This window comes from Bolinopsis microptera, chromosome 8 (genome assembly GCF_026151205.1).
Source record: "Bolinopsis microptera isolate Bmic1 chromosome 8, MBARI_Bmic_1.0, whole genome shotgun sequence".
Classification (NCBI taxonomy): Eukaryota; Metazoa; Ctenophora; class Tentaculata; order Lobata; family Bolinopsidae; genus Bolinopsis; species Bolinopsis microptera.
Genome location: NC_087079.1, coordinates 5983552 through 6002567, shown reverse-complemented (window position 1 = coordinate 6002567; position 19016 = coordinate 5983552). Strand labels below are relative to the sequence as shown.

Sequence of the window (19016 nt, the reverse complement as noted above, 5' to 3'; positions counted from 1 at the left end):
CGTCTCTGTTGTATACATAAGAAAACGACGCTCTCGACTTATTGAGTCAACAAAAGCTGTGGTATTTCCTGTAGAGTTACCATTTCAAAGGCTCTGTTACATAGAACAGCCACCGTGTAATTCATATCACATCAAGTAACATTGTGTATATTTTATTGTATTGTAACTTTATATTGTATCAGTAGCAGATGATGAGGATGTTACTAGTAGTCTTGGTATTTGTTACCATGGCAACTGCGGAGGAGATAAGACTTGACTCACCGTCCTTCAAACGCTTCATGGAGAAATACGACAAACAGGTGATATTATGTAGTAATCAGCGTTTTCTTATTGTCTGTGTTGTATAGTTACATATAGATAGTAGTTAGTATAGTTACCTTTAAATAGTAGCTAGTATAGTTACCTTAGTATTAACCCTTAGCTACAGGGAACATTCGGGTGTTTAATCTTGTGATTAGGATTTCTGTAACTGTTAACATGTTGTTATGCTTGTTATCGGTTAGTGTTATTTGACGTTGTGATTGTTGCAGTACGAGACAGCTGATGAGCATAACCTGAGGTTCTGGACCTACTACAAGAATAGTAAACTCTGGAATAAGGAAAACAGGTATACATTCTTATTTATAGGTTATGCTCGACTTACTCGACTTACTCGACTTAGGGCGGCTTCAGCGTCCGAACAGAGATAGTTTTTTTCCAAATCTTTCTATCCAGCATGAGTTTGATAATCTCCTTGCTGTCGTCAAGCCCCGTGTCCTTTCAGGCCACGCCCTTTGACATTTAATGCTTCTTCTCGTCTTGGTGAACAAAAAACCTCATTTTTGAATATTGAAAAATTTGTCGTGAACATCTGCGCATAATACGTGGTCTATACCACGTGTATACAATACCGTGGTGTATACGCTTGAACTTCGTGACCTTGTCACGTGACCTAGGTCTTGACACGTGACCTAGGTCTTGTCACGTGACCTTGGTCTTGTCACGTGATATTGGTCTTGTCATGTGATATTGGTCTTGTCATGTATAAAGCTCATTGTGTTACCCTCATCGGGTTTCAGTGAAGTTGTAGCTCGGGGAAACAGTGAGGGACATATCAGCACAGATAACGTAAATGCAACTATACACTCAATATAATATTATGATATAACGTATAACTAATAAAATTCTCATGGAATTAACTTAACTGAGCAAGACTACAATTGAAATGAACAAATTGTTGGATAAATTTTATAACTATTGAATATTTTACCTCCGGTATTATTTATCCTGCTAGAAATGAAAATTGTTAAAGCGTATTAAACAGGTCTTCCAATCTCCTCCGGATTCATGAAATCTGCATCCTTCTCCAGTCTCCTGAAATCTAATGTCTACTGAACATCTGTCATTGAGAGAACCACCGGAATCTGCAGAGCACTGAGCACTGACGCAGTAATTATGACAGACAGTAGCGGTGCAAAGGCCACCATACCCGTCCCGACTACACCTCCAACCAAGCCCACAGCAAGCGAAACACTGGAACCCAGGGCAAACCGCTCCGCTCCGAAGTAATCTTTGTCGTAGAGAATGTAACAAGAAGCCATACAATTGACCCCATACAAGAACTTAATGATGAAGTTGGTCGTAACAGCGACTGCAAGATGATCCTGTGCAAGCATGCCTCCAAAACTCGCCACATTCAGTATGGCAACTATAAGCTGGGATTTGCGGAAACTGAATTTCTCCTTCGTGAAGTGCATGGATAACCGTCCGAGAAAAGCTGCGAATGTGACCAGAGCCAGGAGCAGGAGTTCCTTTCCTTGAGTCACGGTCACAGAGCAGTCACTGTTTGGTTCGGCTTCCTTGATCTTGAAAACCTGGATCAACTTCGGAACAAGAAGAATAGTAATCCAGCCCTGGAACGAGGACACAAATACAAACAGTCCGAGTTTTGTAGTTCTTGCAACAAAGTTAGGAACAGTCACCGTTTCCTTCTTAACTGTTTCCTTCTTAACTGTTTGGTTTTGCTGGTTCTCTATTTGTCCCGATTTTTGTCCTGATTTCCCTTTAATACAAAAGTGGAGCATGAAAATGGGTGGTATGAAGAAAGGCAATGATGTCAGAAGAATGAATATCCTCCATCCGACCACATCTAACAGCAGGTATCCCAACACAGCAGACCAAATTCCCCCGACGGTGTACATCATGGACGTTATCATCACTATATCGTCAAGAATTGCTTTAGTGGAAATCAGTTCAGCAATCATGACGTAATGGACATTAAAATTGATTCCAACAGAAAACCCTATAAGGGCTCTAGAAAGGAGAAGTGTGGTGTAGTTAGCTACTATAGCACAGACAACTGTGCTGATAGCGCATAAATAGAGGGAAAACAGAATCAAAACTCTACACCCAAACCTGCAGAAGATTAAATTTTAGTTTAAGAATTAGTTGGCAAATGAAGCAGTAAGCACTGAAGTAGATTTAACTCTCTGAAAAAGTTGTAATATGTCATTTGTCGAGTCTCAATGTTTATTTTAACTACAGGGTGGGCCAAAAGTCAGTACCCATACGTTGGCCTTAATAGCTCCGCCGTGTTTTATATTTGAGAGCTGTTGCTTTGCAGATGGCATACTGTACTTACTGGTTCGAGGACTCCGTCGTCAAAATTGGAAAATTCGAATATTTTAGACCACGCCCATTCAATATTAAAACACCTATATTGTTTTCTCTGAACATGCTGAACGCCAAATTTTTTCAGAGACGGTAGATTATCAAATGTTGCATATGATCTGAAAACATGAGGCAAAACAGATTAGAAATGACGAAGTTATCAAGCATTTTCTGTATCTCGTTAACAAAATTGACTGGGTGATTATGTGACACCGTGACACGACACCTTAATTGGGCACCATTAACAATTCCCATAATGTTTAACGGGGTAGTTAACGGGGTCACCTTATCACGTGATTAGGTAAACCAATCACCTGATCACATGTAATGAATAAACTCGTTATGCTTCATATCTCGGTCATCTGAGAAGCTACAGTTCTAATTCTTTCAGAACAAACGTAATTCGAATGGCCAAACACAATTCAATATCATTTAGCTTGATCAGACCATCCAAACTATCAAATAAATGTGAAAATGAACCTCCATTTGAAAAAAATGAACGCGAATATTTTTCGAATTGACAAATTCCTCGAACCAGTGGTAGTGCTAGGTCATACCAGAAAGAAGTATTTAAATTGGGCACTCAGTGACTGAGCTATAAAGGCCAACGTTTGGGTACTGACTTTTGGCCCACCCTGTAGATAAGAGTAATTAATTTCTTACGATACCACACCTGTGAGCCAATATTCCTGAGATAACAACAGCGACTGCTAAGGTGAAGTACTGAATGCAGTCCAGTATTGCTTCCTTCCATGGAGAAAGTTCAATTTCACACGACACTTGTTGCGTTATAACTCCTGGTTAAAAAGGGGTGCTTCTTAGTTTTTGGCTATCGTTTTTTGGAGTAATATTTTTAAAATTTTAATGATAGAAATTTCAGTGGTCTATTGAAATGCAAGGAGTCTAACAAACTATTGAGGCTTTTGCTGTGTTGACTAATCCGGCAAGTGATCTGGGAATTCTTGTATTTGACGAACCAGGCAAATAGACTTCCACTCCATCTCCTAAGCTGACGACGACACCAAATACTAACAGAAGTTTATCCATTCTTGTCCAAGACTTTTCTCGTCTGGCTGAAGGGTCAGCTTCATTTCCAGTGTCAGGTTCGATTTCGAATTCAGGATTAGCCATCTTGTTCAAAATCACCACAAAATGCGATATGACCTATGATAAATCACATTTCTTGCACAACACGAGCTAATTTACTAAAACTAAAAGTATGGAGGAAAAGAAGAGGCCAGATATATCGTGGTACCGTTAATGGTATGTAGTAATCCCCGATCTAGTAATCCCCGATTAGTAATACTAATAAGACAAAGAGAAACAAGTTTTAGGAAACGAACGTAGAAGGGATAAGTTTATCGGAAGTAATAACAAAATGGAGACTTGATGAATCTCCTGAATAAAAAGATACGTACTCGCCAGCCACGTCTACAAGGACGAGCTGTATAAATCAATTATATAATATTATATATAAATTTATTTTGTTGATTATAATAAAAAAATACAAGTTATAATGTTGTTATTGCATAATTTATTGTAAATATAATATGTTTCAGAATTATGTGATGTAACATGATGGAAATATTTTAAACGGGTCATATTCTGTCCAAACCCAGGATGTATAACATGAAGAATTCGTTGTAACTTTGTATGAAAAGCATGTATATATATCATGATGAGAAGACATATATAGAATGACTATACTAAGGACCATGTGTTGTCGAAATTCGTGTACATCGAGCGAAGTGCATACTCGACTTCATTCTGCTACCTAGTAATCTGATTCAGAAATAATCCTAACAGAAAATCAAGATAATATAAGAATATCGACTTCTTGTGGCTGTACTACATCGTGACAGGCAGTGTAAAGGCATTATATTGTATTATATTAGATGCCATCGTCGAGACGGCGCGGTGGTTTCCTGCGCCTTTTGAAAAAGGGTATGGTGTCACACTATACAGTATACACAACATTTGTTCTTTTTGTCTGTCCTCAAGATGACCCATTTTTAGTAATGATTAAGATTTAAAGTTCAGTAGTAACTATAGTAACTATAGTAGTAACCGTAGTAACCATGGTAACTATGACTATATAACTACATTTCCAGACGCCACAAGGAACAGGGAAGTAGTTCAGTGTACGGGGCCACAAAGTTCGCTGATCTCAGTAAAGAAGAGTTCGCTAAATTATATCTCAACAAGGTAAACTAAACTCGCGTAATAAGAATTGCGTGCTTGTATAATATCGAATTGATGGGTCATGTTTAGTGAGTGCCCAACTGTGCTCACTGCTTAGGAGTCAGGGTGCTTCTCACCTTGATGAAAGTAGTGCACAGCGACTCGTTTACCTTTATCAAGACCAATAGCTTCACCCGCAATGTTTGATTTGAGGGTGCCGCCAGTTCAACAACTCTCTTAGCAGCCCCTATACTCAGGTGATGGCAGATACGGATGTGGATGAGGCCCGGACTCTACTCCCTGCTGCAGGGTTCATGGACACCGCTGATACTCCTGATAGTATTGACTGGAGGGACAAGAGTCAGTTTTATTTATTTATTCAAATGTAATTGTTGCCACATTTCACCGTGCATAACCGTGTTTGGTTCCCCACCCATTCCCTGTCTAATTTTATCTGTAATATATGCTGTACTCTGTAAAGTTTGAAAAGTATTGGGTAACAACTTTTGATATGATCACTTTTCGGTATAATCGCTGAAAAAATAAGACAATAACCCCTACACTTCAGACGCGGTAACGCCGGTTAAAAACCAAGGAATGTGTGGATCTTGCTGGGCCTTCTCTACTACTGGAAACGTTGAGGGTCAAAACGCTATACAGACTGGGAACCTCACCTCGCTAAGTGAACAGGAACTGGTCGACTGTGATCAGGTGAGATAAAATAGCCCCCCCCCACCACCCTTCCCCCCCCCCCCCCCCCCCCCCCTCACCACCACCCTCCCTCTCATATACGGGTGGGGTATGACAATAAAATGTTGCCCTGTCATGTGATACTACACACATACTATAGTATGTGTATAGTATATAATATACTATAAGTCTGTATAAGTCTGTGCTCGATAAAACAACTCTAGTAAAGAACTGGTCAGGTTGACGAGGGGTGTAACGGAGGATTACCTTCACAAGCTTACCTGGAGATAAAGAGGATTGGAGGACTGGAGCTGGAGACTGATTACCCTTACACAGGTCACGGGGACACGTGCTCTTTCAAGCAAGGAAAGGTAGTGTATCTCTCTCTCTCTCTCTTTCTCTCTCTCTCTCTCTCTCTCTCTCTCTCTCTCTCTCTCTCTCTCTCTCTCTCTCTCTCTCTCTCTCTCTCTCTCTCTCTCTCTCTCTCTCTTCCTCAGCCCCTTCTTGAGTTATTCTTATTCAATCACGTGTACCCTAAACGACAAACGTCTCGAATTTAAAGTTCAATTATTTGCAGTCTAAAGTGCAAGTGTCCGGAGGGATCCAGCTTCCAAAGGACGAGGCTCAGATTGCTGCTTGGATTGCCGCTAACGGACCCGTCTCTATTGGAATCAACGCCTTCATGATGCAGTTCTACATGGGTGAGCTGTTCTCGTGTTGTCTTCTATATAATCCTGTATATAATCCTCATGTTATCCGTTCCTTTTGAACTTGACTATTCCTGTTGTCTAAATTAAATGAATTAATTAACCATTAATTATTGAATAATTTAATTAACCAGGCGGTATTGCTCATCCTTATTGGTTCCTGTGTCGCCCTGCTAGACTGGATCACGGTGTCCTGATAACAGGGTTCGGAGAGGAGGACGGTGTTCCTTACTGGAACATTAAAAATAGTTGGGGCACTGGATGGGGCGAGCAGGGATACTACAGGTAATTAGTCAATTAATTAGTTGTTTTGCTGTAAGTGTGGTTACTGGTTTATTAGTTTTTAAAACCTTCAGACTTCTTGCACTAAGAAAATTCGTAGGATTGATCAATTCTCATTTAAATGATTAATCACAGCTTACACGATTGATCACAGTTTAAACGTAAATGTCCTCGAAAATTAATCAGTTGAACTTCTACAGAATTTACCGCGGTAGTAACGCATGCGGAGTTAGCGAGATGGTAACCAGTGCCACGCTATAACTGCCCTGACAACAAAATCACCATGGAGGAACCAAGTTGAAGCATGAAATCAGAAACATTTAATATTTTAAATATTGTTCCGTTATACTTATAGTTGGGTACTTTCGGACCAGCAAGAGGTTTTGCTGTTGACCAGCGGGACTGATATGTTATTATTTTTTAAGTGACTTTGAATAAATATATATAAACGATAATCAAAGTCACTGATTGAAATTGGTTGAGCATCGAGGGGTTTTTAATTGTTAGTGAGACTGTGAATTCTTATACGGTGTATCTATGCTTTGTATGATTTGTATTTTTGTATGATTTGTATTTTTGCACAACTTTTTTATGATATTGATATCAGATATGCAATATTCTATCGTTATTTATATTCATATTATTAATAAATATTCAATTCTAGATCCTCAATCATTGACTATTCACTTGAAGCTTAATAATTCGAAGGGATTTTGGTTACAGATTATCTCATGAGGGGATATCTACATAGGACGTCCGATAGGGACGGAGTGCCAGTGGTTTTGGAATTTCGGACTGTTACGGACGGGATAGGGGTGGTTTCTGAAAATTCGGACGTCCGGAAATTTTGGCAGAATTAACGAAATATTCCTATTTATTTCATCTCTTTGACACTAATTACTCTGTAAGTTTAGATCCCTGTATTTTGAACGAGTACTTAAATGTAACTTTGCTAACCTTGTTCGACACTAAATGTATTATTGTCTATTAGTATTTTAAGTAGCCGGAAATCCGGACGTCCGTGGGAGGGGATGGTTTTTAAAATTCGGTTATTCGGACACACCCGGACAAGGGGAGGGGGTGATCTGAAAAACTGCGATTTTGGTGGTCGTTCTAAGTAGATGGCCCCTTACACATTATATTATTATTAAAGGGAATTTCTTAAACCTGTTCCTCGTTCAAATTTGAATAGTGACAGATTGGTCAGTCTCATTTCAAACAAAAACGATCCGCAATCCGGTGATATGACTATAATATAAGTAAAGTTATACATTGACAAATGCAAATGAAATTGGTCTAATTTAGGGTTAGGGTTTCAGCATATATACTTCAGTTATATTAGGGCTAATAGGGTTGGGATCAAATTAGAGGATTAGGGTTTTGAATAGTCATTCATAGCAGAGAGCTAGCCACGCTACTCACCTGGAGGACGTGTTTAAAAAGTAACATGACAGTCTAGTCGAGTGTGGATGATGATTAATTACTTGATTCGTTAATTGACGATGTCAATTCTTCGCAGCTCGGCGAGGCCCAGTAACGGGGAGGCCGACGGCCAGGCCCCCTCATTATTAGAGGTCCAACAGAGATCAGATTACATGTCACCAATTAGTTTATATCACACCCACGGTCGTTTCACTAGACTTTATCGTCTGACGATACAGGGAGATACTTCGTGCGCGGCGGGTCATACAACGTATGACAACAATTAGTGACGTATAATTAGTGATGTGATCCATCATATTAGGGGGTATCCAAGCAAGTTTATTTTTATGGTGCACGTGCACCATAAAAATAAACTTGCTTGGATTTTTAAAATTTGTGTACCATTGTTTTCTAGAGACTGTGAGAATTTTCACAATACCAAATTTGTCATACCTTTTTGGAAAGATCAGTGAGTTTCGCCTAGGTGCCATATTTGATGGTGCGCGGCTTTTGGAGCAAAATTAGCTGTAAAAGTCGCGTAATTTGACCAAATTCGTTGATTTTTGTCGTATTATTTGGATATATCTTCAGTTCCTTAAATGAGATCATTCTGAAAATTGGCGACGACCTTCCAATAGGGCTTTCACAACTGTCCGAAAAATTTGGTGGATATCGGAGTTGATATAGTGATCAAAATGGGGCAAAATACGCTGCTTTTAGCTGTAACATAATGTCTGATGGTCGGATATGCTTTAAACTTTTCGGACACCTTCCTTGTAAGTCTATGAGTAAGCCTACCAATTAATCGGAGGTCGGGAAAGATACTTAATATCTATTTGTTTGAAGAAAATTGTGCCGGCCGAAATTAGCGCTAAAAAACCATCCTACAGTCGGCACGCGCGGCTCACTGTCGATGGCGCACTACCTAATCATATCAGTAGAATTTAACTGACCTAGAAATGGGCTAGATACAGGGTAGAATTCACATGTCAACTCTGTACATCATAGCTGTGCATTAAGAAGTAAACTTGATTGATGATGTCAATTCATCGCAGCTCGGCGAGGCCTTGCGAGAAGCATAAATGAGTGCAGTGTGCACGGCACGGCGTGGCCCAGTAACGCATTAACGGGTGATACTCGTAAAATATTTGTTCCATATATTGGAACCGTCGACGAGTCCAACTCGGCGCGCGTCCTGGTAGGTTGTAAACCTACAAAGTAATGCATCACGCTACAAGTACAAAATTAGTAAACATGATCTTCAAAATTTTATTGACGGATGTTACTCGTATAAATTATTGGGCCGCGCACTCAATTATCCTTCTCGCAACGAAATTTGCGCTACTTGGCCTCACCGAGCTGCGAAGAATTGACATCGTCAATTAATGAAATGGTCAATCAATAAATCTGTGTTTTTTAAAACGTGTATGCTCTCCTAAAACATTCAATAGTCGTATCAACAACATGAGCAATGAGGAGTGCAAAGAAAATTGAAAAAATGATTTTAAAAGCTAGCTGATAAGCTGTTTAGAAAATTAGATCAAAGAATGAAAATATAGTTAAATAAATGAGGCAATGACATTTATTTGAAAAAAAGTAAGATTTGACATATGATATTGACCATTGTTAATGATTTGGCCCGGCGCGCGTTACTTCGTAGCTCGTGCCATCGGGCCATCATTTCGAGAAGAAAGCGGCGCGCGCTACTTCGAAGAAATTTAGACGAGTAACATCCGTCAACATATGATCGAACGACAATCATTGTTTTTAGGAAAAAAGAGGCCAGGGTTGAAAAGTGGTATTGCGGTCAAAACAGTAAATTTAAATATAAATTTAGAGTCAGTACACTGAATCGTCATTTGGCTACTTTTACTGTAATGAAGAGCTTTATGAACATTACTCAGATTTTTAAAGGTTAATGAATTTTCAAAGGTTTTTACTTTAATTTTTATTCAGATGTTTACTCCGTTTTAAATTAAACCCTTTTCCTTAAAGCTCGTCCATGTGTTCATGCCTTTGATGCTCCAGCGCCCAACACCAAAATCGAAACCCAAGCAGAACACCAAATATCTAAAGGAAAGGCTTAAGTTGTGGGCAGACGGTGAAACTTCTTTTGTTTATACTCTTGTTGTGTATCCTTCTCTCTTTGATGTCATCAGAATGCAACAACGACCTCTTGTTGAGGGATATCAAGCTAGACATAGCAGTACCAGCTGAAGATGAACTTGAGAGAACAGTTGTTATCCCCACCCTCTCTCAGACCTTGAATGACATCCGTAATGGTCAAGATGCAGTATCAGAAAATGCTGAAGGCAAATGGTTATGTGGGAAGTGTACAAAAGTCCTTAAGGAGAAGGATAAGGCTATTGGTTGTGAAGGTATGTGTTCCAGATGGTTCCATGATCGATGTGTGCTAAGTGAAGAGGAACAACTTAAGTTTTTTGAGGACCAGTCAACAGAACCATGGCATTGCAAAGAATGTGTACACAGACTTCAAGAATCTATAAGATGGGGCAAGATGATAGGGGAAGAGGAGATAGGAGCAAAACTAGATGAAGTCTATACTGAGATGATAACTTGGCGCAGCAATTTATTTGAAGTTCCAAGGGGCAGAGCCGGGAAAGACTACATTGAGGAGGTGTCTAGGATTCTCAGTGAGTTTACGTATAACACAAAATGGAAACCCTTTTCCTTAAAGCTCGTCCATGTGTTCATGCCTTTGATGCTCCAGCGCCCAACACCAAAATCGAAACCCAAGCAGAACACCAAATATCTAAAGGAAAGGCTTAAGTTGTGGGCAGACGGTGAAATTGATGCAATTATGAAACAATGCCGTCAAATTCAGGCTCATCTGGACAAAAAGCAAAAAGACAGGGTAATGAATCATAAGAAAGCTTTCTGCAGATTGATGCTACAAGGGCGAGTCCAGAAAGCCCTTAAGTACATCAATGATGAAGAAAAACTTAGCAGTGGTGTACATAATCTTACACAAGCAGTCATTGATGAGCTTAAGAAAAAGCACCCAGAAGCTAGCCCTGAACATCCGGAGGTCATGCTAGAGGTCAAATCAGAGCTTCCTGATCAAGTAATTTATGAAAGTATTGATGCTGACCTGATTCAGAAAGTGGCAAAAGATCTAGATGGGGCAGGAGGTCCAACAAAGATAAGTGCCCATATCTTCAAGCATATGATATGCTCAAGATTCCACAGCACTGAATCAGATAAGCTTGCCCAGACAGTAGCTGATCTGACTAAAAAGCTCTGCACAGAACAAACTCCATCTAGCTACCTAAAAGAGTTTGTTGCAGGAAGACTTATACCCCTTGACAAAGAGCCTGGCTCTATAGTTCCTGCCATAAGACCTATAGGAATTGGAGAAGTCCTTCGAAGAATCGTTGCCAAAGCAGTCACAAGAATACTCAAGTTGGACATCCAAATGGCTGCTGGGAGTCTTCAAACATGTTCAGGGACAGAGTCGGGCATAGAAGCTGCTATTCACGGAATGAAAGCAGTTTTTGAGGACGAAGACTGCGAAGCAGTGTTGTTGATCGATGCCAAGAATGCTTTTAACTCCCTCAATAGAAAGGTAGCACTAAACAACATAAGAGAACTGTGTCCATCTCTTCATTGCTTCCTCCAAAACTGTTATCAAGATTCAACAGATCTATACATAGTGGATGAAAAGGGACAGCTTGAAATCATCAAGGGAGAAGATGGTTCAACCCAAGGCGACCCAGCAGCCATGGCTAAATATGCAATATCAATAAGACCATTAATGGATGACATCACTAGAAACCAAGACCATGTGTTACCCTTAGCAAAACAAGCCTGGTTTGCAGATGATGGAACAGCAGGGGGAAAACTTCTTCAGCTTAAGAAGCTCTGGGACACCTTACAACAGTTAGGACCAAAGTATGGTTATTTCCCAAATGCTACAAAGACTGTGTTAATAGTCAAGGACCTAGTAAATCTTCCTGCAGCTAATGCTATCTTCAAAGACTCAGGGGTTCACATAAAGAGGGACGGAGACAGACACCTTGGGGCTGTAATTGGATCAGAAAGCTACAGAGACCTTTATGTGAAAAATAAAGTTTCATCCTGGATTGAAGATGTTAAACAACTGGCTGAGATTGCCAAAGAAGAACCTCAAATAGCATATTCTGCTTACACTAAAGGGTTGAGTCATAGATGGTCTTTTGTTCAAAGAACAATTGGAGGGATATCAGAGCTGTTTAGACCCCTTGAAGAAGCAATTAGAACAATACTTCTTCCCTCTATATTCAATCGCCCAGTAACAGACCTAGAGAGAGACATGGTCGCACTACCTCTTAGACACGGTGGCTTAGGAATTCAAAATCCTGTTCATACAGCAGACAGAGAATATGAGGCGTCACAGAAAATCACAAAACCTCTGGCTAATCTTATCTATAACCAAGATCATGATCTAGGCAAACTTGACCTCACAGCTATTGCAAACACCAAAGCAGCACTGAAAGCTGAAAAAGAAAAAGATTTTGCAGCAGAGAGACTCAGAATAGAAAACGCAATAAGTTCTCCAGCAAAGAAAAGATCGTTTTCACTGGCTACACAAAAAGGCAGTTCATCCTGGCTGTCAGCCCTCCCAATGCAGTCTTATGGTTACTGCTTGAACAAGAAGGACTTTAGAGATGGTATATGTTTGCGATATGGCTGGCCTATACAAGATATTGCTAAACACTGTGCGTGTGGAGAAAGAAACTCCGTCGATCATGCCCTTTCTTGTAAAAAAGGAGGGTATGTTTCCTTTAGACATACAGTGCTTGTAGAAACCGAAGCAGATCTACTACGTGAGGCTAAATGTAGAAACGTTTATACTGAGCCAGCTCTCTTACCAACGTCTCCAGAACTTCATCCCAAAGGAACTACTACTGACAGCGGAGCAAGGCTAGATATTGTTGCAACTGGATTATATGGCAGGAATGCTAGGACTTTCATGGATGTAAGAATAACACACCCAAATGCACCATCAAACCTTAATGTTCCCCTGGACAAGTTGTACAAGAGAAATGAAGAAGAAAAAAAAACTAAGTATAACTCACGAGTCATCAACACTGAAAGAGCGTCTTTCATTCCTCTAGTGTTTTCTACAGCAGGGACTACAGCACCAGAATGTGACAGATTTCACAAACGTCTTGCTAGATTGATATCAAAGAAGAGAAAGGAGAGCTACACAGATGTTATCAACTACATCAGGACCAAGATATGCTTTGCTATGCTTAAAAGCATAGTGGTATCAGTTCATGGAGTGAGGAGTCAAGAAGAAAAGAAAGTAACAAAAACGGTTGCTGACACAGCATTTGGACTTATACCTAGTATGACCTCTTATGAGTGCCGTTAAATTATTAACAGGAAAATTGTTTTAATTTTGGTTGATCGAATGTTTTATATCAGATGTTGATCTCTTAAAGATAGGTGTATATTTTTGCTATTATTTCTATGAAAGGGGAGGTACGGATAAAGTACCAAACCTTATTGTGTATATTTGGTAAAAAATTAAACTATTTTGTTTGCGGGGAAAGCTTACACGTGCAATGTTAAATCATCAACATGGCCACATCCTGTTTGATTGGATCCTACCTACCTATTGAACCTACCTACCTATTGAACCTATTATTCAACTTAGTGTAGAATCAATCATGTTATAGACATATTTCATACGTATCAAATCGAATGTGCTTTCAAGTTAGATTGCGCCTTAAAGATTTTGAACTATAAACTGAACCGCTATAATATCTTTTAACAATTGTTCTCGGGTCCTAATATTAGCCTTGTCTTTTAAAATTCATCTGAATTAACGTTTCGGTGTGTGAAAAAGCTTTCCACATTCCTTGCCTTGATAGTTATCTGTCCTTTCAAAACCAAATTAGCAGTTACATATTTTTATACTGTAAAATGCGACGGAAATTATATTTCTTGTTTCACTGAAAATTCCTCGTTCCATTGATTAATTTTCAATTTGTTGACGGAATCTTACTTCTAGGTGTTTAACCTCATATATAAACTTTATGTTATAGTTAGACAATTACCATGTGCTGAATTTATTTGCGTATTTTGTTTGAATGAATTCATTAATAATAGTAGTGACAATGAGCCTCTGTTTCTGGCTGGTTTAAGGCCTATACATACTCGATGGTATTAAAGTTGCTCAGCTCCTACATTGGGTACATTATCAGGAATAGGTAAGAATTAGATTACAATCTATGTATATGAAGCTGAGTATAAGATGTAATAGAAGCACAATACTGGCTAATTGGCTCTTCCATCATTCTCTGTCAATTTTGCATCAAAGTGTGCATAATCTTTTCCTTCCATCTTCTAGTACAGTAAGTCCAGGAACCACCTCTAGCTCTGCTACTCTGATCTACTGTTCAATACCATGGTGAAAAGTTGCATCTAAACTGTGATATTAACTGACTGTTGAAGACACTGTGCTGATGAGAGCTTGTAAAATTGTCACACATTTGAATACCATGGTTGTTTTAACCCCGCAATCGACTTAACCCATAATTATTAATTACTTTATATGTTTCAGGAATATGTATGATTTAGGTAAATGCTGAATAGACTGAAAGTCATCTCAAGCATCAATCACATCACCAAGAAGCGCATCTGGATCCCACGTACTTTAATTGCCATGAATAGTGATACTGACAAGATGTCGCTGAAACCAAAACCAAAGAACAGATCTTTGAAAAGGCTTTTATCTTTGCTTGCACCAGAAAAATTCAGTTGTCTGGCTGCTGTAAGTCTGTTGGGTGTGAGTACTGCTGTGACTTTATCAGTGCCATTGTGTGTTCAGCATACAGTTGATGCTATATTCAAGACCAGTACAACTGAAAGTTCCAGTTTACTTCAAAATCTCGATTTTGAACAAGTGTGCCTTGGATTTGCTGGCTTATTTGCTATTGGTGCTTTAGCAAACACTGGTAGAATATGGTTTATCCAGTCTGCAAGTTGTAGAGTTGTTCGAGATTTGCGTCTCAATGTGTTATCTTCACTAATGAGGAATGATATGCCATATTTTGACAACACCACATCAGGAGAGTTGGTGAATCGTTTATCAGCAGATTGTCAGTTGGTAGGGGATGTTTTGACTCAGAATGTGAGTGATATTTTGAGATCCTTTGGACAATCTATTGTTTCCATTGGCCTCATGGTATATGTTGCTCCTGATCTTGCCTTAAGAGCTTCTTTGATTGTACCATCAATTATGATTGTTGCCTATTTTGCTGGTAAAATTGTGCGCCGTATTTCAAAGGAACTTCAGGATAATTTGGCTCTGTCAACAGCTAGAGCAGAAGAAGGTTTTTCTGGAATAAAAGTTGTTAAAGCATTTGGTGCTGAAGAAAAAGAAATTGGTCTATATGGTAATCACCTTAATAAAATTCTTTCTCTTGGCTACAAGAGTGCTGCTGTGAACTCTTTATACTGGTCATTTCTTGGTGGTTCCGGTAACTTTGCTCTACTTGTTGTTCTTTACAGTGGATATCAATTGAGTTTATCAGGATCTATATCACCAGGAACATTAACAGGATTTCTTCTTTATACAGTGTACAGTGGTATTGGAGTGGCAGGATTGGGCAAGGCATATGGTGCACTGATGGCTGGAGCAGGTGCAGGACAGCGATTATTTGAGATTATAGACACTGCACCACCACAAGATTTGCGCCAACCAATACCACATGAATGCTTTGCAAAGGACATACAGCTTTCGAATGTAAAGTTCAGATACCCTTCTCGTCCTGATGAGGTTATTTTGAATGATTTTTCTGAGGTTTTTCAAAAGGGCCAAGTAACAGCCCTTGTTGGTTCAAGTGGTTGTGGAAAGTCCACTGTGACATGGCTATTAGCTGGTTTGTATCACTGTGAAAATGGAGCCATCACTATCGGAGGTTTTAATATCAGGGACATTCCCAGTAAACAACTGGCTAACCATGTATCGATTGTATCTCAGGAACCACCTTTGTTTACAGCTTCTATTCATTACAACATTGCATATGGCTGCCAGGATGATCTGACTGAGGATCAAGTAATAAAAGCAGCTGAGATTGCTGAGGTCCTTCCTTTTGTTGCTGAGTTTGAACATGGGATCCACTCAGAGGTTGGAAATAAAGGGTCTTCCTTATCTGGAGGTCAGAAGCAGAGAATTGCTATTGCAAGAGCTATTGTTAGAAACCCAGACATTCTTATTTTAGATGAAGCTACCAGTGCACTTGATTCTGCAACTGAAGGAAAGGTCTTAAAGAACATAGAAGATAACATCGATTGTACCACAATTGTCATCGCCCACAGATTGTCCACCATCATTAAAGCAGACAAGATTATTGTTATGGACAAGGGGGTTGTTAAAGAAGTTGGCAACTATAATTCTCTTGTTAATGCTGGAGGAATGTTTAGTGAATTAGTCAAGCTTCAAGAAAAAAGTCTTGACTCCTAACATTCCAATTAAAATATTTGTGACCCTTAGTAGACCTGCCTGTGAATTCGAAAATTAGTTACAAGAATTGAATAATTGTTAAAACGTTTGTATCTGATTAAGTCTCGGATAAAACAAATGAGTTAGTATTTGGAAAAGACTGTGTTGCATATTGTTGTAATTTCCCCATTTCTTGTCTGTGAGAAGCATAATAACCAAATGTGTTAGAAAATTCTTGAGTGTTTAAACAATACATCATGTGATAATACACATTTAATTTTCCATTGACACAACTTTATACAGTTTTTAGAAGCTGCAAGCGTTTATATATAAATACTTCTAGCTACTGTTTATAAAATCATATTTTTGTCCTTTATATGCGAATTTTAAATTGCTTCATTCTGGTCTCTGTTTATAACTACCTGAAAACTACTATAACATTCTTCATGAAAATCATTTACCAAATTTTCCATTAGGAGCATGCAATCTTATCTATGATTTTTTGCTGCCTCTATTCTAGTACAATATTTAAATGATCATGCTGATCCTATAATTTTCAGGGATGGTCAAGAGAGCTTTAGCCGGAAAATCTGGTAAATATGGCAGGACTGACTTGAAGAAAGACCCTGTGAAGAAGAAAGCAGCAGGGAAAACAAGAAAGTCCAGCAAACAGACTATTCCACAAAGTGGTAAGAAGGCACTTGTTCCTAAAGAAGTTTTGGAAGCACTAAAAGAAAATAGAAAAGAAAAGCAAGATAAACGAAAAGAGGCGCTTGAAGAGAAAAAGAAGAACCCGAAGAAGAGGAAATCATCCGAACCCAAAGAGCCAAAAGAACCTCTGAAGAAGAAAGCTCTGAAAAAGGTTAGAAAAGCTTGTGAAGACAATGAATATGAAAACCTTACCAAGATAAAAGCACTGTGGGAAAAAGGCAGAGTAAATGACATTGCTGATTCCAAACGAGCAGAGATTGTTGCAGAGCTTAAGGAGTTAATGGAAGGAAAAGTAGAGTCCCTCATGTTCAAGCATGATCTTGCGCGAGTAGTCCAACTTCTCTTAAGACTTGGAAAATCCGAAGACAATAATTTCATCGTCCAAGAGCTACTTCCCCATGTGTGTGAGCTATCTAAAGCAAAATATGGTAAATTTACTGTAAACTGCATGCTGAAAAACACTTCTCCTAAACAAAGAAAACTAATCTTCAAGGCATTGAAAGGACAATTCAAGAAACTTACACTTCACGCAGAGGCTGTAACTGTAATTGATACCATGTACAACGACTATGCTACCAGCAAAGAAAGAACAGAAATGATCACAGAATTCTACGGAAAAGAGCTATATCTTTACAGAGATCTTTTGTCAGAGCACTTTACCAAGGTTATAGAACTGTATCCTGATAAGAAAGAAAAGGTTTTAGAAGAACTTTTAAACCACACCCAGGTGTTCATAGAAAAGGGACTCACAGGTCACATAATTGTACAGCATCTCATGTTACAGTATTTCCTTCATGGCACCGAAGAAACCATTCAAGAGTTAGTGTCCGAAAAGCTTATTGAACAGATTGTTAAGTTTGTTCACACTAAAGAAGGCTCCAAGATAGCAATGAGGTGTTTGTGGTACAGCAAAGCTAAGGAAAGAAAACTGATCATCAGAACCTTCAAGGGTCATGTCAAGGACATGTGCATGAACGAAAACGGTTATCTTGTTTTGTGTGCCTTATTTGATTGTGTTGATGATACAGTTTTACTCAAAAAAGCAATCTTATCAGAGATTATGGAAAGCATTGACACCATCACCATGTCACATTGTGGAAGATTATTGCTAAACTATATCCTGGCACCAAGATCAACTAAACTTTTCCCTCCCAGTATAATTGACTTTCTGAAGATTGGAGATACAAACAGTGTGTCCAAGAAAGACCCCGAAGCGAGAAGAAAAGAGCTTTTAACCTATGCTTCCCCCGGAATCATAGACAACTTCAAAGATAATGTTGAGAGTATGTTGATGGAAAACACAAGGACCTTACTCCTTACATCTGCAGTTACTCATGCCAATTGTGACATAACCGACCTTTTAACAGCAATTGTTGATCTGTTAGCCAGTGATCTATCACTTGTTGACACAACAACCATGCACATCCTCATGAGAAGTGTCCAGCAGAACAAAGACCATCAGAAGCAGTTCAATGACATAGTTACCAGCAAGATCCCCCTGGATGACATCACTAATTGGGCCAAGACAAATCGAGGTGCTTTCTCTGTCCTCAGATTGATCGAGCAGAAAACTACGGACAAACACGATGAACTGGTCAGTAGTTTGAAGCAGAGTGATGTTACTAGTTTCGAGCAGTGTGCTGGTAGAGATAAGTTGCTGGAATTTTTAAACACTTGTTGAGGTGAAAGAGTGTAACGTGATGGTTTTTAAACACATTTTATCTGCGGTTTTTTGGGGATCTTTCTTAATTTATTACTATCAGTAATTTATTGCTGTAGGTTTAAAGTTCCAAATTTTATTTACAATTGTCCGTCCATTCTAACTTACCAGTTTTACCCTTTTTAAGCAAAACTTTGACATCTTCAAAATCGGTTTTAGTTTTACTGCTCAGAAAAAATTTGCTCCCGTTGTTGATTTA

At 39.0% G+C, this 19016-nt stretch overlaps 3 protein-coding genes across 3 annotated transcripts; all 3 read left to right on the top strand.

Moving 5' to 3' along the window:
- The first annotated feature begins 186 nt into the window (after positions 1-186).
- LOC134820269 (cathepsin F-like) lies at positions 187-7181 on the top strand. Its single transcript, XM_063830506.1, has 9 exons — positions 187-299; positions 531-607; positions 4761-4854; positions 5088-5190; positions 5399-5541; positions 5760-5891; positions 6098-6221; positions 6362-6512; positions 6710-7181. Exons 1-9 carry the CDS (start codon positions 189-191, stop codon positions 6768-6770), a joined length of 996 nt encoding a protein of 331 aa, XP_063686576.1. The 5' UTR covers positions 187-188; the 3' UTR covers positions 6771-7181.
- A 7342-nt stretch (positions 7182-14523) lies between these two features.
- LOC134819094 (ATP-binding cassette sub-family B member 10, mitochondrial-like) lies at positions 14524-16770 on the top strand. Its single transcript, XM_063828859.1, has one exon. The coding sequence runs from the start codon at positions 14524-14526 to the stop codon at positions 16405-16407; it is 1884 nt and encodes a 627-aa protein (XP_063684929.1). The 3' UTR covers positions 16408-16770.
- A 7-nt stretch (positions 16771-16777) lies between these two features.
- Positions 16778-18966, top strand: LOC134819095 (pumilio homolog 3-like). Its single transcript, XM_063828861.1, has one exon. The coding sequence runs from the start codon at positions 16949-16951 to the stop codon at positions 18776-18778; it is 1830 nt and encodes a 609-aa protein (XP_063684931.1). The 5' UTR covers positions 16778-16948; the 3' UTR covers positions 18779-18966.
- The last annotated feature ends 50 nt before the right edge of the window (positions 18967-19016 follow it).